The 26287-nt window shown below is 42.6% G+C and overlaps 1 protein-coding gene and 1 long non-coding RNA gene across 2 annotated transcripts; both read left to right on the top strand.

Annotated features, from left to right (window-relative positions):
- Window positions 1-1416: 1416 nt before the first annotated feature.
- LOC121175999 lies at window positions 1417-12208 on the top strand. Its single transcript, XR_005892857.1, has 4 exons — window positions 1417-1749; window positions 3080-3211; window positions 7399-7450; window positions 10359-12208. It is a non-coding gene; the product is annotated as an uncharacterized LOC121175999 (long non-coding RNA).
- A 2182-nt stretch (window positions 12209-14390) lies between these two features.
- pparaa (peroxisome proliferator-activated receptor alpha a) lies at window positions 14391-26149 on the top strand. Its single transcript, XM_041029906.1, has 8 exons — window positions 14391-14641; window positions 17724-17955; window positions 18913-19058; window positions 21822-21960; window positions 23537-23736; window positions 23830-24096; window positions 24225-24468; window positions 24559-26149. Exons 2-8 carry the CDS (start codon window positions 17772-17774, stop codon window positions 24801-24803), a joined length of 1425 nt encoding a protein of 474 aa, XP_040885840.1. The 5' UTR covers window positions 14391-14641; window positions 17724-17771; the 3' UTR covers window positions 24804-26149.
- Window positions 26150-26287: the final 138 nt, after the last annotated feature.

Genomic DNA, 26287 nt, shown 5'->3' with positions numbered 1-26287 from the left:
CCCTTTTTCCCCTCTCTTTTGTGCGGCTGCTACTTTGGGGAGAGAGGAGGGGAAAAAATTTGCCTGTGCTGAGTTCTGGGTTTCTTTTGGGAAAGAGAAGACTGGAGGGGAGGGGAATGGCGTCCAAAAGAGAGGAAGTTGGGTTTTTTTTTTTTTTTTTTTTTTTTAGCCATGGGGGAATCTGTTGCAAACAGCTAAGGGGCATTACAGCATTTTGGCCACTGAGAGAAGTTTTTGGGGATGGAAGTCGGGTGGAAAGCGGACGGGTGTGAATAACCTTCAGCAGGCTGATGCAGAGGTTGGTAGGTGTGCATGAGACCGGGGGAGAGAGAGAGAGAGAGAAAGACAGCAAGGGTGGTATCTGGCACAAAAAAACATAAAAAAGATCCTCCTCATGCAGGCTTAAATTAACACTAGCTGCACACAGCAGAGCTGTTTATTACTGTAGGCTATAACAGTGCTACTGAAAGGACGAGAAAGGGTGGGAGACAGAATAGGCTGGACACTGAAGGGGAGGCGGAGGGGGAAGGAGGGTGCAGGACACGAGCAGAGTCATCAGCAGAGTCCATTTTATCGTTCGGTTACTGCCCGACATTTCTCCTCTCCTTATACGCACGCAGGACCGCTGCTGCTGCTGCTGCAGTTCGCAGCAAGGCAAGGGTGGCCTAGTAATGGCACATGGCGGGCGCACTGCGGTAAATATTACAGGATTTCAAAGCACGGTTCACTGTTGCAATCATGGCAGGGCAGTCGCACCCAGGTGCTTATCTGACTTTGATTGCGTGCCAAAACAGTCAGTGTAGCTTTTCAACTCATTAACGCGTCTGTGGTCAAGAGAAAGAAGCAGTAATCAAGACAATATTCATCAGTGATCGTGCCAGGCATTCTTTTTCGGGCCTTTACTAGGTGCCTGCTGTTGCTTCCATTTGCCCCCTGGAAGTTTTTGTGATAAAGGACATGTAGGTCAAAGACAAATGTCTGATAGTGAACTCACAGCAGCAACGCCTCTGAAATAAAGGCATGAATCGTTAATCTTTCACATGAATCACAAAGTTAGGTGTTGCAAGTTGTCCCAGAATCCTTTAATCATGCAAGAGTGTGTGTGTGTCTGTGTGTTTGCTGTGACTCTCCTCCTCAGGAGAAGTGCACTGTGCCCCCCCTCCTCCACCCCCTACAACCCCCACTTCTCCAGCTCCCTCCCCACCCCGCCTCGTGCACATGCACGTCGCGCTGGATCGGTGATGAAAACGCGTAGTGCGCACGCACTCCCACACGTCCCTGTTTCATCATCAGCTGAGCTCTTTCTCCTCCACTCACAGCTCTTCTTCCCTCCCTCTCTCGCCCCCTCCCCTCTCTGCTCTCGCTTCTTTTTCTACCCATCGCTCTCCTCCTCCTCTCTCCCTGGGTCCCGGCCACATGCGAGAGGGTAGACTAGGACGCTGCAGCTCTGAAAAAAAAAAAAAAAAAAAAAAAAAAGAAAGAGGGGAAAAACGCTCTGCTGCTATTTCTACAGGCGGGCCCTCCCCTTTAGCTAGTCTGTGCCAAAAGAGGGAGGGATTTTTTACTACTCCCAGTCCCAGGATTTTAACCCTCTGCCTACTCTCGCTTCTCTCTGCAAGATCTGCTCCTCAATATCATGCAACAAGTGGCTTTGCTTTACTCCTGCTTCGACATCTCTGCGCCATTTGCGAAGACGTTTTTCGGGACCCCTGTTTTCTTCACTCCGCGGCCATTGATCACCTGCATTTGGTCAGTTTTTGCTTCTTCTGGCTTGTTGTCCGCACAGTTAAACTGGACTGGGCACAATCAGTGGTTTTGGTTTGTGCCCTGCCGTGATGCAAAGGCGTTTTGAACACGTGTTTCTTGGTTGCTCGCCATGCTTCCTTTTTCTCATGAGTCCTCCCTGAAGCTGAGGACGAAGACGGCAGCTTGTTTTTAGCATGTTCTTTTCGACCAGCTGCTTGATTTCATGATACCTGTTCATGAGTCTTGATTTCAACAGATGATTTCTTGTGTATTTTCCTGTTCTCTTATCTCCTTTGCCCTCCACCTTCCTCACCCTTTCCACCTCTAAACCTCTCCCTCTTTTGGGTTTTCTGCCCCACCCTCTCTTCCTCACGCCCCCCCCCCCTCTCTCTCTCTCTCTCTTTCTTTCTCTCTCTCTCTCTCTCCCTCTCTCTCGTGGGCAGTCTCCAGTGAAAGGGGAGCAGGAGGGCGGAGCAGCAACAGGGCTTTTTCTGGGACAGGTGCCAATTTCAAACAAAAGACACAAAAAGCCAAAAAAGAGAGAGATAGTTCCCAATGACAGGAAAAAAGTGGCATGTTTCAAGAACTGATTTGTAGTAATTACATGTGTATGCATGTGTAACTATTCTCCTCTTGCAGGACTTTTTTTTTATTGCATGAGTGAGTAGCAGCAGAGGTCTTGAATCCTCTCTTTCCCCCTCTCTGCTGTCTTGCTCCCGTGAAGGCATTTGAGTTTCGAGCGGGGAAAAGAAGGAGGGGTGGGTGGAGTTGGGAAGGGGCAGTGGGAGGCGGAGCCTTGCCTGCTCTCCTCCCTGTCGAGTCTTCTGCATTATTCATATGCCTGGGCCAGTGCTGCGATCTGACTGGCTGCCTGGCTTAGCATTCACCCGACATTCAGCGGCTCTGTTTGCTAACATTCCTCATTCAAAGCCTTGTTAACTGCCAGACGGGAGGAACACGCGACTCCATGGGAAACCCACATGGCCTCCCCATTGTGGCGGGCCCTGACAGTCTCAGACTAGGAGGTGGCAGACAGGGGAGAACGAGGGGAGCCAGTTTGTAAATATTAGAAAGCAGTTAGCTGAGGTTAGGCAGGTTACCCGAGGCTTAGAGACGGGTTTGGGGTGAGGTGGCCAGATTGACATGGTAAAACCCAGACAGAGAGGCAGACAGATGGGCAGACAGACATACAGACAAGGCGTTGAGGCAGACAGGGAGGCTGGCACTTGCTGGGACTCTGAATGGGTCTCTCGTTGGCGTGCCCGCCTACTCCTTGCAGGGAGTGCAGAGCTGTGTGACTGAATCCAAGCTCCTTCTCTGCCCTTCTCTACAGAGAGGATATGTGGACATACTGTGTGCAGCTACCGAAGGATCCAGCACAATGAACGGCGGAGATTTCGCCGCTTTACCCCAGATAGCTGATGGCTGTGGTGTGTGTGTGCCAGCTGCCTCAAAGACTCAGTGGGTAAGTCAGAGAGTATGTGTGGGTGTGGAGGTAAGAGTGTGTGTGTGTGCGTGTGTGCATGTATACTTATGTGTGTGAAGCCTGCACACATGCAGAGGTGTTCTTTTGACAAAACGAAACGCAAAGGCGAAACAAACGCCGGAGAGCGGCTTCGTTTGACCCGATCTCCGTGTTCGTGTGTTTAAACGTTGTGTCTGGGTGTTGTTTCCTTCAGGGCTACATGACTATCCACAGAGAGCAGGCTTAACTAAATATAGGCAAACCAGGGGGGAAACGTGGCATGGGCTTTGAATTTCAGACAAAACCGAGCTAATCTGTCCTCTGGTGCGTTCCTACCTGCAGTTTTGCACTCCAGGTCGGTCTTTTGTGTGTGTGAAAGAGAGACGGTTTTGGAGGGAGCAGTGAGGGACCAGTGCTGTAATGTTGGGCCGAGGGCCAGACAAGGCCTGCTACACAAGGCCGAGCCACACCACAACGCTCCCTCTCTCTCTCTCTCTCTCTCTCTCTCTCTCTCTCTCTCTCTCTCTCTCTCTCTCTGTCTCTTCCTCTCTCTCTCTCGCTCTCTCTCTCTCTCTCTCTCTCTCTCTTCCCCCCCAGTCTCTCTCTCAATTCTCTCTCTCCTTCTCTCTCCTGGTCAGCTATCATAAAACTATTAACCGCGATTTTCATACTGAGTTTTCTCATTAAAAGTGAATAGGTGCAAGGTTTAAGATTTGTAATAGAAGGTTACCCATTGGAAAATGGGTCAGTGCTGACACGTGGCCACACGTAATGTTAATAAAGCTCGAATAAGCCATTTGAACGTATCGTTTATTATGCTTTACTAACATGGCTCAGCTATAAAGCGTTTGTTTTCATTTTTTAAATTTTACTTAATATGCGTGAACGAGAAAAACGCTTCGAGCCATTAAACTGTAGACATTTTTCTCTTTAGTTCAATTGTACGATTTAAAGACTCAATTAAACTCACAGCAATGTAAGCTATTTGGGTTGTGTATTTGAACGGGAATGAAGCGGTATGCTTTTTCAAAGTATTTTTTTAAAGTTCTATATTCATTAACATTAGCATCACAAATGCTTCATCCTTGAGGAAGAATATCAGCTCTAATTTTGACTGTATTATATCATATTTTCCACTTGATTAAAAAACTCAATATGCCACACCCTTCATCAATGCCATCCAGCATGGCATCGTTTAATTATCGCCCATAAATCATTTTTTCGAACAAGTGCTAATTGAAAATCTTACTTTTTTTCCCCCACATTGCCTCTCAATATGGCTTCATGTTGTACACCTCAGCACATCAGAGTCGACCATGACCGATAGGTAGGAGTGGAGGCAGTGTGAGTCATCACAGATAGCTCTAGTCATCCCACCTACGTCCTACGTTTGACAGGCCTATTCATCCGCCACTCTCGCACCACAGAGCCTGGCGCGAGCCCCGCCATCTCTGTCACCCCGGCAGGAAACCCTGACGTTGCTTCTCCCATTTGGTGTGTCCGAAAACCTTTTGTGAGACCCTCAGCCAGGTGAAATTATGAACTGATATGTCGGGATTTGGAGAAGGAACACGTCATAGCTGGACACCAGTCAGTCCACGAGATGCAGCATTAAAAACTGCAGCAGAGTCAAACGGTTGTGATCGTTTTTGATTTTTCGCCGTTCTCTTTTTTTATTTCTTTCCTTTCTGCTTAATTTCGCCTGATTCTTTTCAACGCAGAATGCAGAAATAAAAGGCAATATCTGCAGCGGGTTGACCTGCTCTTCACAATCAAACAATCTTTTTGTAAACGAGGAGAAACACGCTTTGAAGCGATTTTTGTAACTCAGAAACGCTTGATCGTTACGTTAACTGTTGAAAAACACTGAAAATATTTTGTAGTGTTTTCCTGCTGCGATGGAAGTTTCTTCTGTATACTTAATTTCTCTGATTTGCTATATTTGCTGTAGTGTATTTCCTGAAAATATTGGCTGTCATAGAAAAATATTTTACCCCGAAAACACCAGAAAGACAAACTCCGTTAGATCTTAGAGTTCATAAAAATTAACAAAATATTTTTGCACAAAACTGTCACTAAATTGCAGTTTATTGTGTGATTCTATACAATACACACTGCGCCTTAAAAAAGTTTGACCTTTACATTGTAAACAATGGATCACTGAGGAGTCGAAGCCTAATTTTTTTTTTCTTAAAGAGAAGAAAATGAAAAACAATTGCAGGTTTTCTCTGAACATCTACTCTACGTGTCTGCTTTATAAACAAATTCTTCCAGTGTGTTACAGAAAACCTTAGATTAGATTAGAAAACCTAAAACTGTAGGAAATGTGAAAAACGAAACAAAAAGACCATTACACCGCATCTCGAACCAGACACAGGGGACACATGCATGCACAAACACACACACACACACACACACACACACACACACACACACACACACACACACACACACACACACACACACACAGGCAAACACCCAGACACATTTGATGCTATGTACCCCACAATGAACCCTGGCTCCTAAGATGAATGGGGTTCCCACGCCTCTCCCAAGGAGTGCAGGGCACAGCCTCCTCCTCTGAGCATTCACACACACACATGCACGCACATACACACACACACACACACACACACACACACAATGCATGCACTACAGATGGCCACACAGTCTCACTCAAACACACACAGGTGCATTGGAGTATAATACTGAGGCACACACTTGCAGTAAAAAGGTACAAGGGCACATTTTAAAAAGCACACACAGACATAGTTAAAGTATTGATTATTATTCAGAGCACTTTCAGCCATGTCAGCATTAAAGATGGCGTTAAACAGAGTTATCTTTATTGCTAATGCTTTTACAATTTGACAGAAAGGGCGACTTTTAATTTGTTAAGCAGCAAACCAGATGGGAAATGAGGTATGAGATGTATTAGCAGTGTTTTACTTTCAGTTACACTTCAGTTACACCTCTTTTTGTTTCACTCTGTGTGTGTGTGTGTGAGAATGTGTGTCAGTCATAAGGTTTTGTTTTGCAGGGAGAATTTAAATGAAGCAGAAACAAAAGTTCGTGGGAAAATCTAACATTTCATTTTCTAAGGGTTCAGCAGCACAAAGTCCTTCAGTGTGTGTGTGTGTGTGTGTGTGTTGTGTGTGGCTTGCAAGGGAATATATGCACATGGCTTGCATTCAAACTCTACAATCTGTTAAATTAAAACAGGAATATATTTTAATATTTATTTTTGTATCGTATTTTTCAAATACATTAGGCGTTTTTCAAAAATTGTGTAAGATTATTGGATTTTTTTTTTCTAATGGAAAAATTCTTCTGTAATTTATTGTTACAATATAAACGATATATTTTTATAGAATTAATTTTTTCAAATTACATTTAATAATAGAAGACAATACTTTTTCTGAAAATACTTGGGTTTGACTGCATAATGTGTTTAGGTGTGTGTGTGTGTGTGTGTGTGTGTGTGTGTGTGTGTGTGTGTGTGTGTGTGTGTGTGTGTGTGTGTGTGAGAGAGAGAGTGAGGGTTAGAGAGAGAGAGAGAGAGAGAGAGAAGGGGACATTTGTAATATTTATTTATTTAATATGTAAGATTGCGTAGTATATTTAAAATTATTTGTTACTAAAAAAAAATGGAAATTTTATCTGCGGCATAATTTGATACACGTTTATGTCTAAATGATAAATTTATATTTTTAACATTGTGAACACTTTGTAATTTCAGCATTATTCTTTTTAGAAACTAAAATTCGACCACACTAAAGAAACGGCTGATCGCAGAAAATAAAAACAACTGTTGAACCAAAAGCCACAACTTAATTTGTAATCCTAATAACACACAGTCATATAAGTCCCACTGGTAATTTTCTGGAGCATATGCTTTTCTGAGAGCTCAATCTCAGCTTCTTCAACACTGGCCAGTATATGGTAATACAGTTATCCAGTCTAAATTCGGCTCAGTATTCTCAGCCATGATCACTCTAACATATGTTACATCAGTCTTAATGATACACTCAAGTAGCTGCTTGGCAGGTTTATGACCTGAGGGCTACATGGACACCTTAGTGTGTGTGTATGTTGTGAATATATCTGTACAGTATTTTGTGTGTGTGTGAATGTGGACGTGTGTAAGGATAACTATATTTACGTCTGTTTTTCTCGTTCATTTCTAGGCTCATTATTTGGGAATGACTTTATTTTTCCCGGTCAGACCTCAATATCAAGGTTGGTTTAACATTTTAATAATTTTCTATATTTTTAAATGTATTTTTATTTCATTGAAGTATATATATTTACTTCACACTCGACAACGCGTTTAGCTGTGTGTGTGTGTGTGTGTGTGTGTGTCTGTGTGCGTGCATGTGTGTGTGTGTGTGTGTGTGAATGCCACCGCACTGCTGAATTCTCAAAGTCAAAAATCACTTCTGTCTGGTCCCTAGCAGGGAATATGCATCATTCGGTTTCCTCTTTCAGTGGCCTCCAGGCACACAACACAATTAACACAGTTTGTCGTTAGTTTATTGAACACAATCCAGCTCACATTGTTCCCAACACACAGCAGCGACCGTGGCAGCGAGTGACATGTCCCATCAAAACCGGCTCCAGCACGCTGTGTGTGTCATGTCATCTGAATCAGTAAGCGTCGGCCGTGGCTCAAAGATAATCTCCTCAAAGGAAATTAGTCGGGAAAAAGGGGAAAGAAAAGCCGTCAGCCTAAAGGTCAAATGAAGATTAGAGGGAAACAGTACACGAGGGCACACCGGCTGGCACCCGGAACTGCACAAAGGCCTCATTGTCACGGGAGCCCTCGGCTCTGCACACACTCTCCTTGTGTACTTGGGGAGATATGACACCTGTTGGTGGTTTTGGTTAACTGCAGGCTGAGTGACTGGACGCCTTCACAGGTTGAGGGAGGTCCTCCGATTTTGGGGTTTTGACCTTTTCTCGCTTTGTGCACACCAACATTTGTTTACACATTTCAGAGCTCATCGATGTTTTGAATAATTCTGGATGCAGTGTGGATCAGCAGACGCCCACACAAATACGGCCGTCACAGGTTTGATTCAGGGTCATAAGTTTTTATCTCATATCATATTCTCTTTATCTCCCGGGCCTTTCCAGTGACGTGACTGAGTGTGCCATTACATAAAAGTTAAAATGGCAAAGGTAAAAACACCAAACAGAGAAAAAAAATTCAATTACTTTTGATTTATATTTACTAATTTTACAGTTTTATTCTAGTTCTACTCACTTCAAAGAGTGCAGTGGTTAATCTCAAATAATTGTAAAGATCATTCTTGACAGTTTAACACAGTTTTACAGTTTATGGCTCCATGTGTCCAAAACCTGAATGTCCTTTTGGAAGGTTGTACAAGAGCACATGGATACAGGGTGTTTCTCAGTTACACATCCCATTAGTTAATAATATAATTGTATTTTTTTTACAGATCCATGTTTTTTTTGAGTTGTATGACTGTGATAATACGCTCTGAACACATTTTTATCTTAAGTACAGTTTTTGAAATCATTTATAAAAGGTACCGTCATATATATACAGAATTAATCAAAGTTTAAGTGCACACCAGCAATTAAAAGTAAGAATTTAACACTTAAATACTATGAACGCTTGCACGAAGGACCTGGTTTAAAGTTCAGTGCAGCAAAATTACAGAAACATATTTTCTCACTTGCTTCTAGTGATTTGTAGCCACGCAGACGGTTCTGGTTTAAAATGCCCATGTTTTGAGATGCCTGCCTGTGTCTCCACTCAAATACAACGGATGTGAATGAGGTTGTGTTGATGGTGCACACAGCAATCCAAAATTACCTCTAAAATAAAATAAAAAAAAAAACAACTACTGTAACATCTCCCTCCAGAAACAGTGTCCTTGTGGCTTTGCATGATTCACAAAATGAGCTGTTAACGGTTTTTATTGGGCATATATTTATTTTTAGAAATTAGTCTCAGTGAAAACAGTTCACAGTGAGGTGTGTGGACTACTCAGATACCCAGAGGAGCGGGGACACTTCAAGTTGAAAGAGATGCTGTTGCTGAATTTTTTTTACGTGTAATTTTTCAGCGCTGTGAGCACCACCAACAAAATTGCATTCACCTCCATTGTGTCAGAGCGGAGGCAGAAATCTCAGAGACGTGTGTTTCAAAGCCAGGGCGCATTAAACTAAAGCTAGATACTACTTGAGGTAAGTCATAAAATGTTTTTTTGCAATTTGCCTTAAGTGACCCCTGAAGTAAAAGGTCCTCTCTAGTGTAAACCTGATACCTTGTAGTACACACATTAGCAGTGTAAGTGAAGCAGCGAGATGCAGTCAGGTCTGAAGTATACCTCACAGGCCTGGACATTAAGTAGCTCGTGTAGAGATTTGTGTGGCATTTATGGGATAACCGACCTGCAATAAAACAGCCGCAAACTGGTGTGTGCGTGCATGCGTGCGTGCGTGCGTGTGTGGAGTTCAGGCAGCGACTTACTTTTATAAGTTCGACCCCACCTCGCTCTCTCACGTCTCCCCCGTCGCTCCACAGCTCGAGGGGAAACCACAGCAGAGCCACAGCCTCTCCTGTCTCACACTGGAAACTCCCTCAAACAACCACAACCTGTCTGCTTGACCTTTAAGCCACACACACAGACATACAAATTTATGCTCATTTGCACCAAGCCTTCCTGTGACACACACAAGTAGGCTACAGATGGAGCACGACAGATAGCTTCAGAGGATTTATCTGACTAGTTTAAAGTTAATGATGTTTTTCTTTTCTTTTTTTTTTTCGCTCAATCACCTGTTTGTTAATGTGTTTGTTTACCTAAGAGGTGTTACCTAAGCTACCAGGTAACAACACAGATTGCCAAACAGGATCCTCATAAATAATACAGACACTCTCACTCTCTGGGTGTTCACATGCATGCATGCAAGCACCTACATTTGTGTGAACACAAACACTCACTCGTAGGTACAGACGCTGCTCTGTGTGTGTTGCATGTTGTCAGCGTGCACGTTCACATGCCCAGCGGAGCGACGTTGTTATGTGATGCTCGTGTGCAAGATAAGAGGTGAAGGTCTGACCTTTTGACACCCAACCACAAGCTCACTCTCTCTTCTCATTTGTCTCCATCAGAACAAGGAAACCCGAGACGAGACGAGCTGACAGAGCTGAGGCCGCCGCTGCAGGGAGGAGGTGACCTGTCAAGCGCAAGTGACATACAGGAAGTATTTTGACGGCATTCTTTGATTTGCAACAATTAAGGCATGGAGAAATCATATCTCAGTTTGTAAATACATGGTTGAATACACCGTTCACTCTGCTGTGCTCCCACATCAACTTGGCGTTCCTGCAGTTTTCTGAACTGACTTTTACAACAGTTGAAAGTTTGTCAAAATGAAACTGAAGTTTCAGAGAATTAGGTGGCCATGATTTTAACAGAGTGTATATATATATATATATATATATATATGTATAAATTCATAAATTACTTTTTAATTTCTCCAGTTACTTTATGAATAAAATATCTACTTAGAGTACAGTCATAGCAGTAATACAGTATTAATATATGAGCATGGACGTTCAGGCTCCACATACCAACTCTTTTCCGACCTTTTAACTTCATCTCACGGCTTTGATCAGTGAATGTGTGTTTGATTTTTCAGTTCTCAGAAAACAGTAGGTAGCCAGGATTGTTTTATTACATTGAAGAGTGTTAGAATATTTACACACATCATAGATCATAACCCATTTATAAACGCACACTTAGCAGCTTTTTGGTAGTTTTGTTTCCCGTGTCTTTTCCTTGTTTCCTCAAGGCTGTTTGTCACGTCGAGCTTCTGTTCCACTCAGGTCCACTGTCAACCACGTGGCACAAGAGACCCCTGCGAGAGATGAACTGTCCTTTGGGGTGAGGTAGTAGGTTGTATAGTTTTAGGGTCATTCCCAAGCTGTCAGATGACTATACAACTTACTGTCTTTCCTGAAGCGACTGTGCTGGCATCATGATCGTCGTCGTCACAAAAGGAAAATACGACTTCACTGGAAAATGTTTGTTTTCTTTTCTCCTTTAAATTTGTTCCTTACTCAAAATTGCATTGATCAACAACCAATATAACTCTTGTTGATTCCCTTTGTTAAAGTTAGATGGAAAGGAGGTAACACTGAGGAGGAGCTAGTAAGTTAGAAAGCAGTGTCAGAAATTAGCTTAAAATTTGTGCGAGTAAGCTATCCATTTTAATTACCCGACGTTCATTAGTGTGTATTTCTGAAATATAGACTGTTTGGATTGTTTGGAATATTAAACAGAACTTTTGAGCTTTTTTGCCTACTAAAGTGTTAATTAAGTAGTCTCTTACTTCAATTGTACTTATTATAATTGCAAATGCTTTAACAACACGCCTCCATTAGCTACTTTTTCTTGTACAGAAATGCAAGATTTTAACTCTTGATGTTATAAAACTTGCTGTATTCTCTGTAAGATCAGCGGAGTAGCTCTGTCTTTGTTTATACAGTGATCACATGTGACCTCTTCACAAACCTTCACATCCCGATCCTCCTCCTACCCACCTGGGTGACTTATGGTGTTCGCACAGGGTGAGGTAGTAGGTTGTGTGGTTTCAGGGTTGTGATTTTACCCCATCAGGAGCTAACTATACAACCTACTGCCTTCCCTGGAGGGCAGCAATACATCACAGGAGCGCACATGTTCTTGTCACCTTTCTGCTTAGGAAAACACTGACTGATCTCATGACTCTCGTTTACAAAGCTCAACAGAAGACTTGCGTTTGATTTGAAAGGTTGCGCTGAATCGGTGAGTGCTGCTGAGTCACAACATGCATTTGTTAGCAACATTAATAATCACCCAACAGATATGTAACTGGTGCAAAAATAATCAGAAAATGCTGTTTTTCTAAGCAGCATTCATGATTTACCTTTGTATTTTTTCATCAATAAATATTGGATAAGAAATCATTGCAGAACAACCAGTGACTGGAGTCTGATTTTTTTTCAGTGGTCGGATGCACAGAGGTGCAGCAGTGAAGTCTTAGTTGTTAGAATATGTTCTTAGAAATGTTGCCTTATTCTGTAATCCTTTTAAGGAGCTCATTATATGTTCAAATACTAATCTTAAAAGCTTCTGTGGCTTAGGAACACACACATGTCTGTTTCTCTAGAAGAATGCTCTAAAGTGTGTGCATCATGTGTCTTTGTGCTTTAAAACAAAGGCATTTGGGGATTTTTTTTGGGGGGGTGGGGTGGGGTATTCACAGCTCTGTGACTGTCAGATTTAGGAGATAGGAGGTTTTTTTTCTGTGTAAAATGGTAATAATGCCCTGGATTAAAGGAAGAGAAAATTCAAAGTAAACAACCAAAAAAGAGTCATACAGCTTTATTTGGGCTAAACTGTGTAGACAGTTTAGTGCTTTGTCATTTTGAAACTGCACTTTAGACTGTAGAATGAGAGACCACACTGAACACCTCCAGAAGTACTTTGCTCTCTGGCTGTTCTGTGGAAGTCAACAGGAAAAACTTGTGGCCAAAATACCCCAGAAAGTCCCTCACCTTCAGAAAGAGACAATGAAAGACTGTTGTGTGTCCATACGCAGTAGATGGCGCCAGATATTTCATGTTGTGTTGATTTGTGCACATTCTAAGGTAAAGGCCACCATACCTTACAGTTCTGAGTAAGTCTGTATCAGTAATCTATACCAATAATCTATACCGATCATGAATGGAAAAAGAGAAACAGAAATGGATGCTTACATGTGGATAAAGCACAAACTGGCAACAAGTAAATATCTGAAGTCCATGAAAACTTCAGTCTGCAGACTATTAGGGAGGATGGCATTTACTGCTGGCAGTTGTGTTACGCAGAGCATGAAAAGCTCTCTTATGGTTTTTCTTGAATGCATCAACAAGTTCTTATTGAGATTTACACAGTGTAACCCATCAATAAAGTCAAATACCCTCTACAGCCAACTGGACAAAGTCGTGTCACACAAACAGCCCTTTCAATAGTCTATTCACAGGTTTGTCACTGTCAGATTTCACCTTCCTGGTATGTCTGGTATTCCTTCCCTAAGAGGTCAAAACAGGACTTACAGGCAGCCTGCACAACACTTTGCCTCGGTCCATACTTTAGATCAGTGGGAAGACTCACTGGCCTACATTTCAGTTTTACACGACTATTTATAAATGGGTGCTTTTGTCTGTCTCCCTTATATAACAAATCTGACAGAAAGATATATATGTATATACGAAATATATTTTCAATATCTGATATATGTGTAGTAGTGGAGGAAGTATTGAGCAGAAGCTGCAATACTGTCACCTAAGTAAAGGTATGAAGCATTATTGGCAAAATGAACTCATGATTCAAAAAGATGGCTCCTGTGAGTGCCATACCATTATATATTATATGATTAGATTATTATTACAGATGCATTCATGTGTAAGTAGCATTTTACTGTTGTAGCTGGTGGAGGTGGAGCTCGTTTTAACTGTTTTATATGCTGCTGTGTAGTTTAATTTATTGCAATGTATCATATTTTATAAGATAATCACATTTTGTGAGCAAAATCTTATTAATATTTCCCTTTGAAATTAAATAAAATATTAGTATAAGGTAAAATGAAGTACAGCTATTTGAGTAAATGCGCTTTATTAAATTACACCCGCTGGAAGCAGAACACACACATTGTTCATAATGAGGTTATTACTCATCAGCGGCGGCTTATTGTTTGGCATTTTATTGTGAAAAACGATCGTTTCATTGAGCGTTTACGTAATTAATATCCCGCAACAGGCCGTGTGATGTTGACGTTTAATGACACGGTGATTTACAGTGGCTCCATTGTGAACGGTTTAGGAGACGATCAGCTGACATTTATTTTACAGCTGCTTGGAGACGGAGCCAATCGATGCGGCGTTTTATTGACATCGCTGCCTTTGACTGGAGGCAGATAGAGGAGGAGATGGCTTACAAAGACATCCACACATCCGACCGACCCACGGCTCCCCGTTCCCTCAGCCACCGGGAAGCGATGTACAAAAAAAATTAAAATAAAAAATAAAATAAAAAAGAGAAAGACCCCCCCCCCCCCCCTCCGCCGCACGCCCATTGGTTGAAACCATAGGTGTGTAAGGAGGTGTGTGCGCCGTGTCGCCGTCCGTCGCTACGTTATTTCCGGCAGAGGATGAACTGAGGTTTGACACCGCGGAGGGAGGCGACGCAGCGAGCGGAGTTTGCAGCAGAGCCGATCTGGACTTCTGCGCCTTGTGTGCGTGTGTATGTGTGCGTGTGTGAGTGTGTGTGTCTGCGTGTGTATGTGTGAGCCGGACCAAAACAACCCCCTTCAGACAGGCGTCCGTCCCGGTAACAGCTTCTGGAAATGCTTCTGATACGCGTCTCTGAGGTAATTAATCATCTTTAATCATTTTAGTTCTATCCCATTATGTACTTCAACAAACTTTTATTGTGCACTACAACCTTAAGCGAGCTTCCTTCAAAGACCACACACTGTCACATGCTGTAGCTGCTGATGTCTCGCTCTCGTCTCAAATGCAGGCAATTGATCCGAATATCTTACTTTGTGTTGCGAGCGAGCCCAACTTGAGCTTCCTGATTCGCACCTGGTTTTGTAATAATCTTCACACGCCCACACCTCGTGCCTAGAAAAGCGTCATTCTGATTAGAGGAACATTTTTTTTTTTACTTTCCACTTTCAACCCCATGTAACGTCTCTATTTCTGTCTGTGCAGCAGCAGAAGTAGTAGTTGAAGAGGACATAGTGTCAGATCACATAACATCACATGAATTATGTAATTGCAGAACTTGTGATCAAAATGTGGAAGCTGGTTGTGGATTTTCCTTTGAACAGGATTTTTGGTCTGTGTGGCGCATGGAGGATCACAGGTCTTGAAAAGGTCACAACAGCTGATCCTGATTCAGCAGAGGGCACTGACAAATGGGGGACAGACCTATTCTGTGCTCTGCAGGGACACTCTGAAGCTCGCTCTCTGACTGTTTCCTCTTCTCTCGTGACCTAAAGATAGAGCCCTCTGTCTGGGATTATAGTTCCTCTGGGATTTTAAACACAATGTCCTTTGAGGTGAGGTGGAAACATGGGCTGGGCCTGGGTCATCTATGAAAGGGGAAATAAAGTCATATCAAGCCATTTAAGAGTTAGCTCTTTACCCATTTTAAATAAATATCAACACAGACCCAGTAAGGCTGCACTATATGAATGAACCAGGCTCGAGTTACATGTCAGGTGGGCTCATCAGAAAGCTAATGCAGCTGTTGCCACTCAGTTTTGGCTGATTATTTTATTGATTAACCTACTAATGCTTTGGTCCATAAAACCAAATCGCAATTTCTTGTTTTAATCTGAACCCCCACCCCCAAAATGATCAATTTACTATAACTTAAGACCATAAAAAGGCATTTCTGTTTGGATATTTACTTAAATGAGTAGTAAAATTGTTGCCAATTAATTTTTTGTCAAAAAGCTAATTAATGCATATGACTAATCTTTACAGATCCAGATTCAGTCAAGTAGGAGTGCAGATTTGGATGCAACAAAATTCAAATCTGTGCTGCGGGATCATGGGAAACCAGATCTGGAAATGGTTCGGCTTGTGGATACAATTCAGCCACAGTGCAAATTCAGTGTAATGTAAAAAGGAATCAAAAAAGTAAGCAGAGATGTAGATAAATGATGAGGTTGATAGCAGCTTTTTTGTAACATCAGTGTGGGCTCAAAGTGCTGACTTTCTCAAAATATCTAATTTTTAGGACAAGGTGTTAGAAATGTTTAAAAGACACCTATGGCCATGACTGCAGGGGGAAATATGGGTTAAATTTAGGGTGTGTCTAAGAGTCTGTGAACTTAATGAACTCTGCTGTTTATTGTGTTGCAGAGAGCAACAGATTTACTCAATCTACCCTTTGATGGAGAAATCTTTGCAAACTGCCCGGGGCATCAGTTTGTCAGAGGGCAGATGTTGTGCGTCAACACAACTCGACAGACCAGTTAGTCAGCAGCTGTCTCTGCTGCTCGCACGGTCGCACGATTTCCTCTGTCTGAAAAAAAAAAACTTAAGTAAACAAGGACAGAGAGAAGGCGCTTACTGCGCACACTCTATATGGTACGGTGCACGATATACTACATCTGCAAGCGCACGCGCATTTACCCTCATTCGCACATTCCCCCCTTTACACAACTTTGGCATACTGTCAGGACCTGTCCCCTGAAATGCTGCAACGCAAAGACTAGAAAAACAAGCATGATTTGATCAATCACGTCCTCACTCTCTGGCCTCAAGAGTTGACAGAGTGCATGTTTCCTACCCAGACTGATAAAGACAGCACTTAAACCTAATTATCATGTTCAGCCATTAGCTGAAGTCTAAAGAATTCTCCTAAATGAAAGTTAAAGTTGCACAGTTCTCATATTATCTAATAGTCCCTCCATGCTCAGCTTACAGATGTATGCAGCTGTGTAAACTGAGATTTTACATAGAGCTCACACGAGCTCTGAGATGGCCCCACAGCCAAGTCTCTCTGTATATTAGATCAGAGATTTGCTCGCGATTCCTGCTTAAATGATCAAATAACTCTGTAATATTATAGCACAGATAAAATTATATTGCAGTAATGTAAAAGCAAAGGAACAGTGTTAGGGGGATTGGACTGAGGGAATTCTCATCTTTCATAGGTTTCTGTTTCCCTTCCTTTTATACTACATTTTTTTTATTCACAAACGCACTATTATGTACCTTATGCAAAGAGTCTATTGAATGACAACAGTAACGTTTGCCGCTGTGAATTCCTGGAAGTCGGAGAGAGCGTTATAGAACATGAGCCTTGGACATGGTGCTGTGATGTTGTGCGATGGCTCGAACAGATGTCCTTTACCCCGCTGTGAGCAGCTGGGAGCTCCACCACACCCCCACACCCCCAATACACACACACACACACACATACACATACACATACACATACTTTAAGGTCAAACCAAGCACCTTCACATTTTGAATTTAACAGCCTTACCTCTTGCATTAGTAGCAGAGCAGCAATGGGGTTGGCTTTGTTCTTTCGTGACATTTTGGATTTGTTCATGTTTTATCTGAAACAAGATAAACCTACAACCAGATTACTTTGTAACGTAGTATGCTTTCTTGGGAGTGAATATCTGAGCTACCAGCCAGGCCCAGAAGCCTTTCCTCTGTTGTCCCCCTGTTTTCCTTGTCCATATTAGAGTAGGCAACATGGCTGAAATCCTCTAGCAAGGCATATGTAGTTATATATCACTATAACAGGATATATATACACTCAGTTGGCAGTTTATATATACATATGTCAGTATTACCCACAGTGATCCAATATATACAGTGATATTAATGAGATGCTAATGGAAATCTAATGGCTACCTCAGGAGTTCTAATCTCATTATCACCCACTGTCCTCACTCTCTCTGTGTCTTTGTATTCCAGTCCGGTGAGTGAGGGGTTTTTCCTCCCAGATTCGGCTTGATCTCCACCATGGCAGGGGATCTCTACAGCCCCCCGTCCCCTTTGGGGGATTCCCTTCTGGACAGTCCCCTGTGTGGAGACCTGATGGAGGACCTTCGTGACATCTCTCAGTCTATAGGAGGCGACACGCTGGGATTTGATTTCCCAGAGTACCAGAGCACCGGCTCAGGGTCGGAGAGCTCCGTTGCACTGGGTGAGTAGTCAGGTGGCCTCATGGTTGGAGGAAAGAGAAGGAATTGTCACACGGTACATGAACAGATATGTTAAGAAGGTGCAAAAAACTAAAACCCCACACAACTGAATTAACAAATTAATATTTAGGAGCTCAGCTGCAAACAAAGCCGTAAACCGCTCAGTGAAGATGCCAAATGTTTATTGCCCTCAGTGTGTGATAACTAATTATTTTGCAAATGAGCAACTAGAAGGCCCCAAGCTGCTTTTAAACATGCCAGAGTTTATTTTTATCTCATTTGAGAACAGGTAATGTGGATTGTTACCACACCGACCTTCAGACCTTTTGCCTCCAGTGTGACAAATGCACATTCACTAAAGAGACTCATCAACAGAAGATTAGATATAATTCAATTCCTTTCTCTGTGTGTGTGTCTTGTCCACGATCCTGTCTCCACATTCCCGAGCAGCACTTGAAAAAAACTGACCCTTGTCTTCTGTAATTTTAGAGAGACGCATCAGCCAAAATGCTTCAGGTCTGCAGGAGACGCTTATCTAATACACTCAAGTGGACAGAGGCAGCAGCCTGTTTGCCAGGACTGCTCAGTGTGTGTTGTAAAATACAGTGGCTGTCCAGGAAAACAGTATTGATCTAGATTCATTTCATTGAATTTGCTTTAAAGGAAATGCTCGACACTTTGGGAAATGCGCTAATAAGATTTTGACGAGAAGATCAATATCACCCTTGTTTCTGTCTTAAATGTGAAGGTCGAGCCAGTAGCTGGTTAGCTTGGCTTGGTGTTTTCAGTTTGCCAACTCTTGAGTTGCTTGCTCTCCACTGTAAAGGCGCATTAACCGCACTGTGAAACATTTTTTTAAAGAATACATGTTATATTTTTTTCTAAAAATTGTCTGTCTTTAGAACAGATCTTCGAAATCACTCACTGTTGTTTCTTTTCTGTTGTGTTGTCTGCTATAGACACCTTGACCCCAGCCTCCAGTCCGTCGTCGGGGGTGTGTGGAGCTGCGCCAGGCCCCGAGGAAAGCCTCAACCTGGAGTGCCGGGTGTGCTCTGACAAGGCTTCGGGCTTCCACTACGGGGTGCACGCATGTGAGGGCTGCAAGGTGAGAGACGTGGGACAGAAACACGGATAACACAGCCATGCCGTATGTATGTGCTGACACACTGTGCGTATCAAAGTGAGAAAGGACATAAAATAAAAACTGAGATATAAATACAAACAAGAAAACAGATTCAGTCCTGGTCAAACTCATGATCACTTCTGCTGCAAGGACAAATGTTAGTTTTGGTGCTCCCACATGGAGCTGTGCAACTGTACCAGAGGTCAAGAACACAGCACAACACAAGCACGCACATACCCGTGCACACATGCACATACATGCCTACAGTCATGCATGCACATTGAAACACACACGAAGTTGGGCATGCAGGGGCGCTTGACCTAGAGGCCAGTGGAAAGTTTTTGAGACACGCTGTCGGGTCATGTGAGGTGGGGGACATGATGGCCTTGGTTGACTTGTCACCTCTCCCCTGCTTGGCACAGATTCCAACCGAGTGACGTTAACACACACACACACTTGTACACACATGGAGCTGCTGCTGGCACAGAGCGCTGCTGTGCTTATACTACATTACCTCCTTACAGACTCCCTTTTGGATTTAGTGATATTAGATGTTCCTGCATATATTTTGAAAAGGTTTTTGTCGTCGTGGAGGTTAAAGCTTCAGGCCTAAATTAATTTAGCTCTACAATATTTTTTTTTGTGCTGAGATAACTGAGATTTAAGAGATTCTTGAGTTTAAGGAATACAAAAATGTCATTATAAGAATCTAACACTGAGAACATTTTGTAACTGGGACCACTGAGCTCAGTGATCAGTTCTCTCTGTGTGTGTTTAAACCATTAAGGATCATCGCTGCAAGTCATGTGAGCCTGTCGCAGTCTCATACTTCTCTGAGGCGACCACAGGTTGTTGCTGCTAAGCAGAGTCTTTGTTTGCTATTTTTGCATGACTTTCTAACTGACAGACGACCTTGCACACTTTAAAGTACCTCCCATCAGCCATAACTCCACCTTGAAATACTGTTTGGTGCAACAACGACGTCTTAATGATCAAGTAATCCAGAGTGTTGTGGTTGTGGTGTTCTCCTCTTCGTGTTTCTTCGACGTGTTAGAATTTTTCCCTCCCCTCCACTGGCACCGTGCCTTCATTTTCTCTGCAATCTATAGGAGACGAGAGACACGGACACAGGCAGGAGGTTAATGTTTCACAATTTTCATTTCTCAGCCCAAGTTTTACCAAATGTCCTGTCAGTTGCACAATGCACATGTGTGCGTTCTTGAGGACCGCAAAACTCCCAGATCTCATTCATCAGAAAAACCACAAATAACGCTCATCTTGCCGTCCTAGCCGCTGCCCGACTCGGCACACAACCTGTCATTGTGTCAGACTGCTGCTATTCTGAAGTAGGAATGTGACGACACTGAACTGCTGGACGCCATTCACGTGGGTAACGTAGTCTGACAGCACCCTGTTCCTAAACTCTCTGACTGATGATATTGCGCCATCATGAAAAAATCTGGCTCGTGATATGTAGCAGTCACAGTTCACGGTTTCCATGCTGGACAGGCGCTGCGGATCATTTTCAACACCTCGCTTTAAAGAGAGGAGCGCTCGGTAGTGGGAATGTGAATGGAATGGGCTGTGATTCTGTGGTGTCAGGGCTTAAGTCTGTGGTGGTGGAGAATTGGACATTTAGAGTAGCAGGACAGTTAGAAAAAGCCGTTAGTCAGGGAAAGTTAAATCACAAAGGTAAATCTACTTGCGCATTAGATGGATGTTAGTTTGAGTAGATGTCTAAATTTAAACTTTTCTTTCAGTTTCTCTAAAAGACATTTGCCCTTAAGGAAACATTGCACAATGCACCTCTCTGCTTACGTCTTTAGACTTGTTACTCACCTCTCACAACTATATATCACAGCAAAGAACTGCCCCCTGGTTGTGTCTGCACATCTATACACAGACATGCCAAGACAAGTATGCTGTAAACACGCACATCTGTTTTTTTCCCGGTGCAGCTGTGTTGTTTTGTAATCTATTTTTGTTGACAATCATATGACACTAAAGTATATGCCTGGACCTTCACATGTCTCCTTTCAACATTGTCATGAAGATTACACCCAGATCTACCCACAGAACTAGACTTTTTTTTATTACAAACGACAGAAAAAGTGATGCTTGACACATAATAACCCTTAATAACAATGTGTCATAACTGCTCTTCCACATAAAGGCAGCCACAGCCAAATATACGATGTTAGCTGATGTATTGTGTGACCATGTGGCTCCAGATGTATTGCCACAAAGTCCATGTTTCCATTGTGAGTTGAAGGTTTGACAAGGGATGTCCTCACTGAAATGTCAGTGATGCGCAAAGGCGTGTGTGTGTGAGTGTATGTCAAAGGATCATATGTTTTGGCACAGGTATGACATCTGTCAGCATGTGTTGGCCCACTGCCTTGTATCTCAGTGTATGTTGGAGGCATACAGGATGTCCTGTGCAATCAGGGATCTTTTTCAGAAAGGTCAGGGTTTACTGTACTGTATATCTACCTTGAATCATTAGTCAACCTGTTTTTAAATATAGATGTAATCCAACTATACAGTGTAGTTCAAAAGCCCCTACCGGGGCTTTAAATGTACAGAATGCATGCACGGTATTATAAGGTGCTGCAGATATAACGACAACTTTGTTTCAAATGGGTACAAGGTACAAGTACTAGGGGGCTATTTTGTGTACTCAAATGTTTTAATGTGAAATAAATTGTAAACTGGCTACTGTACGTGTTATTTTGCCTCCACCAGGGTTTCTTCAGGAGGACCATCAGGTTGAAGCTGGAGTACGTTAAGTGTGAACGCAACTGCAAAATCCAAAAGAAGAATCGCAACAAGTGCCAGTACTGCCGATTCCACAAGTGCCTCTCTGTGGGCATGTCCCACAATGGTAGGGCTTGAACCTTCCAAATTAGTTTGAAGCTAAACTATGTTGACTTTTAATTTATGTGTGAGGGTTTAAAAAATATGTTATCTTCAAAGACAGTCTTTTTTTAAAAGTGTGTATCAGCTATTGCTTTGATCATAACAATTCCTGTAATCATAATGTCTTTTAAGCCATTTTACACAGCAGTGAGAGAACTTGCAAGCCAGCACTGTGAAAGCAGTTACATAAAGCTCTGCTTGCAACGTCCTTAGTCAGGACCGTAGCATTATGTTCTTTACAGCAACAGCAGGACATGTCCCCTCTGTGATTTGGCTGCAGTTCAATTGACTGTTTTTTTTTTTTTTTTTAATAGAACAATGTCCTGCAGGAGCCGGCTTGACATTGAGAAAACACAGGCCCATATACGGGTCACAAATTAAAGGGAAAACTAGCATAACGACTCTTATTAAGCTGTAGAGCTGCCACGTGCTGCCAGAACAACTTTAATGCACCTTGATTCTCTGGAACGTCAGTAAAATATAGGCGTTCAGCAAGGGTTGAGATCTGGTGAATATGATGGTCACATCATTTGATTGATTGAGAGATGTTTCATCATATGATAAAGGTGATCACTCAGAACAACTTTGTATTGATTTGCTCAAAGAGGACAAATGGACCTAAACCATGCCAAAAAAATCCCCTCACAGCATAACAGAGCCACTGGATCTCCTCACTGAAGGGGTCTAGGGGTCAAGCACTCAGGCCGGTACGGTTCTCTTGGTGTACACCACACATACACTCACCCACTCCTTAAAAATATAGTGAAAGATGACTCATCTGACCGTATCACTTTTTCCACATCTCTGTCGATCAGTGTCTGAACTCTAAGACATTTTGATCACATCCTGCACTGACATTCTCAGTCACCTCAGGAAGAACTGCTTTTCTGATTTTCTTTACATGTCACACTAATGTCAGTATCACAGTCATCAAATGTGAGCTATCAACCACAGTTTCCAACCCTATTTACTGACATATTTCCCACAGATCTAAATGCAGACGTCGCATTAGTCACTGTTCCTATTGAAACACCAGCCAGTTTTACAGTGTTTGTGACTGAGCCTCCTGCCATCTGAGCCCCAACAGTGAACTCTCTTTTAAAGTCACTTAGATTTTCTCCTCTTGATACAAAATCAGAATCAACTGGTCCTGCTCGGCATTTTTATTCATGCCACAGAGCATGACTGGATGTTATTTGCTTAACTGTGCTCATGCAGTGCACCTGTGTGGAAGCATCTGCAGTTGTTATGTTTCTCCACTCATTTATTCAGGTTTTTCCTTTAATTTGCCTCCCGTCTTTAGCTCCACATCTGGGCTGTCATCTGTGCTGACTGCCAAAGGGTCACTGAGTTTGTTACAGTGGCTTCCCGCTGAAGGCAGAAACCTGAGAGGGAGAGGGCATGTTGTCCTCAGAGGAGAGCAATGACAACAGAACACACCAGATCTGTTGTGTGCGAATGTTTGTGTGTCTGCACGCATGTGCGTTTGCTGCAGAAAACTCTCCTTGCTTTTGCTAATGATGAATGTTTCTATGCACCAGCCATCCGGTTTGGTCGGATGCCCCAGGCGGAGAAGCTGAAGCTAAAGGCAGAGAGCAAGATGGTGGAAAAAGAAGTGGAATGCCCCTTGCTGGCCGACCACAAGATTCTGGTCAGGCAGATTCATGAAGCTTACATGAAGAACTTCAGCATGAACAAGGCGAAAGCACGGCTGATACTCACTGGAAAGACCAGCAGACCGGTAAAGGAAAAAAAATAAAGCTGAGGACAAAAGCATTTCTACTCTGTCCTCTGTGTCACCAACCAGCATCCTCTCCTCTGTATTTCCCACCAGCCTTTCATCATTCACGACATGGTGACGTTCCAGCTGGCAGAGAAGACGTTAGCGGCCCATATTGTAAACAGTGACTACCCGGAGCACGAGAGCAGCCTTCAAGCTGGGGATGTGGTTCCGAGTGTGGGGTGTGGGGAGCTTCAGCAGAGGGAGGCCGAAGCCAGGCTCTTCCACTGCTGCCAGAGCACCTCGGTGGAGACAGTCACAGAGCTGACGGAGTTTGCTAAGGCGGTGCCAGGTTTCCAGGGCCTGGATCTGAATGATCAGGTGGGTTTAGGAAGCAGTATCTGTCACCTATTTTCCCGTTGTTCCATGTGAGAGGGTACAGAAAGTATGGCTTTTTTTGTAATGTGATTAGATCTTGATTATCTTTGTGTTTTGGGCTCATATATAAGGTGACTCTATTGAAGTATGGTGTTTACGAAGCCCTCTTCACCCTCCTGGCCTCCTGCATGAATAAAGACGGCCTCCTGGTGGCCCGTGGTGGAGGCTTCATCACACGTGAATTCCTCAAAAGCCTCCGGCGTCCGTTTAGTGACATGATGGAACCAAAATTCCAGTTTGCCACACGCTTCAACTCTCTGGAGCTGGATGACAGTGACCTGGCTCTTTTTGTGGCCGCCATTATCTGCTGTGGAGGTAACTGACACTGGGTGGGGGGAAAACAGGTGATTGGAATTAAAAGAATGGACTTAAAAACTCCTTATTCATCGTCTTTGTCCCCCTTAGACCGTCCAGGCCTGGTGGATGTACAGCTTGTGGAGCAGCTACAGGAAGGCATCGTTCAGGCACTGCGGCTCCACCTGCTGGCCAACCACCCTGACGACACCTTCCTCTTCCCCAGACTTCTCCAGAAACTGGCCGACCTCCGTGAGCTGGTCACCGAGCATGCTCAGTTAGTGCAGGAAATCAAGACAACAGAGGACACGTCGCTGCACCCTCTCCTGCAAGAGATATACAGGGACATGTACTGACACATGTACTGGCACATGGTCATGAACAGGGAGATGTATTAAAATGTAAGCCAGGTACACCCAAAACTGGGTATACATACAGTTAACTGATACTATCATGCATATCAATGTACTGTAAGTAACTTATTGTGCAGCTTCTGTGGTTGTGCACTGCTGTGACCATGTGACTCTAAAACATTCTACTGGAACAAAACAAACGTGAAAGTCTTTTTAGGGGGAATGGCAGCTCCTGTAGGGGAGCTGCCTGCTTCCATGAAAGAGGAGAACAAAGTTTTTGAACTTGCACCATAGATGGATAGAGAAATGTTTTTTTTTTAATGCATTGATTTGAACTAAAAACAGCCATTTGCTATGGACTGTGTCCCAGATCTCGGCTTATAATCTCCAGACACAAGAACAAAAAAAAAGAAGGCTAAATAAGGTGTACGCTATGCAAATATGCATGAGTGAACACATTAAAGATACCCTGACATGACTGCCACAGTCATGCATGCACTGATGCTAAATACTAGCTGTGCCTGTGAACAATAAGGTGAATGTTTCTGACATTTTAAATCTTTGATACAACTGTGATGTGCAAAAGGAGCTAAAAGTCATAATCCTAATATTTTTGATATTTAGTATATGTTAATTTAAAAGCCATATAAACGTGGCTCATATCACCGTCGTGTCCTTTTAGTGTGTATTACTGCCTTACTGATATCAGCCAAATGTCCTTTGACCATGTTGAGATTAACGGTTGAAGAAACACATGCATCATTTTTCACCAAGTGCCATAATGTTTCATTTATATATATATTATATTATATTATATTATATTATATTATATAATGTAATATATTTTTTCCCCTCACATAGTATTAAATCAGCCATCATTTGAAAATATTGTACTTTTATGAGTTATGTATTTATTTAATTCTTTCCTACTGATAAAACCAGCATATTCTGATAGCTCACTTTAAACTGTTTTGTACCAATTCTGACATTTTTTTCAAGAAAAAAAAACTGTGTTGGCCAGTGTTGAATATTTTGACCACAAACACAATAATCTGTTAAACTGGTTTATGCTTTATTTTGTAAATATGAGGAGACTGTGGTGACCACAGTGGAAGGGATGTTTGTATCTGCAGACAGTAATGCAGACTTCAAAAAGAAGAACTAATTGCCTTGTTTTCTGTACTTAGACGTCACCTCAGCATAGTACTGAAACAGTTTCTTGCCACAATGAAACATTGTATTTTTTTAATCATGTATAGTGTAGTGTACAAAAAGAACATGTATTTGCCATTTCAATAAAAGGAATTATGTTATGTAATAGCCCAGAATAAACTACTATATTTAACTGAGTTTTATTTGTAGTGCCCTGACTTATTTACCTGCCTAATGAGGCCAACATTATCTGATCCAGACCCCAGTTTTGAAATTAATTAGTTAATGGGCCTTTTTCACTGCAGACATTTTAAATTATCATAGCAGGAAAAGCA

The sequence above is a fragment of the Toxotes jaculatrix genome, chromosome 22, assembly GCF_017976425.1.
Source record: "Toxotes jaculatrix isolate fToxJac2 chromosome 22, fToxJac2.pri, whole genome shotgun sequence".
NCBI lineage: Eukaryota > Metazoa > Chordata > Actinopteri > Toxotidae > Toxotes > Toxotes jaculatrix.
This window is presented reverse-complemented; position numbering and strand designations above follow the sequence as displayed.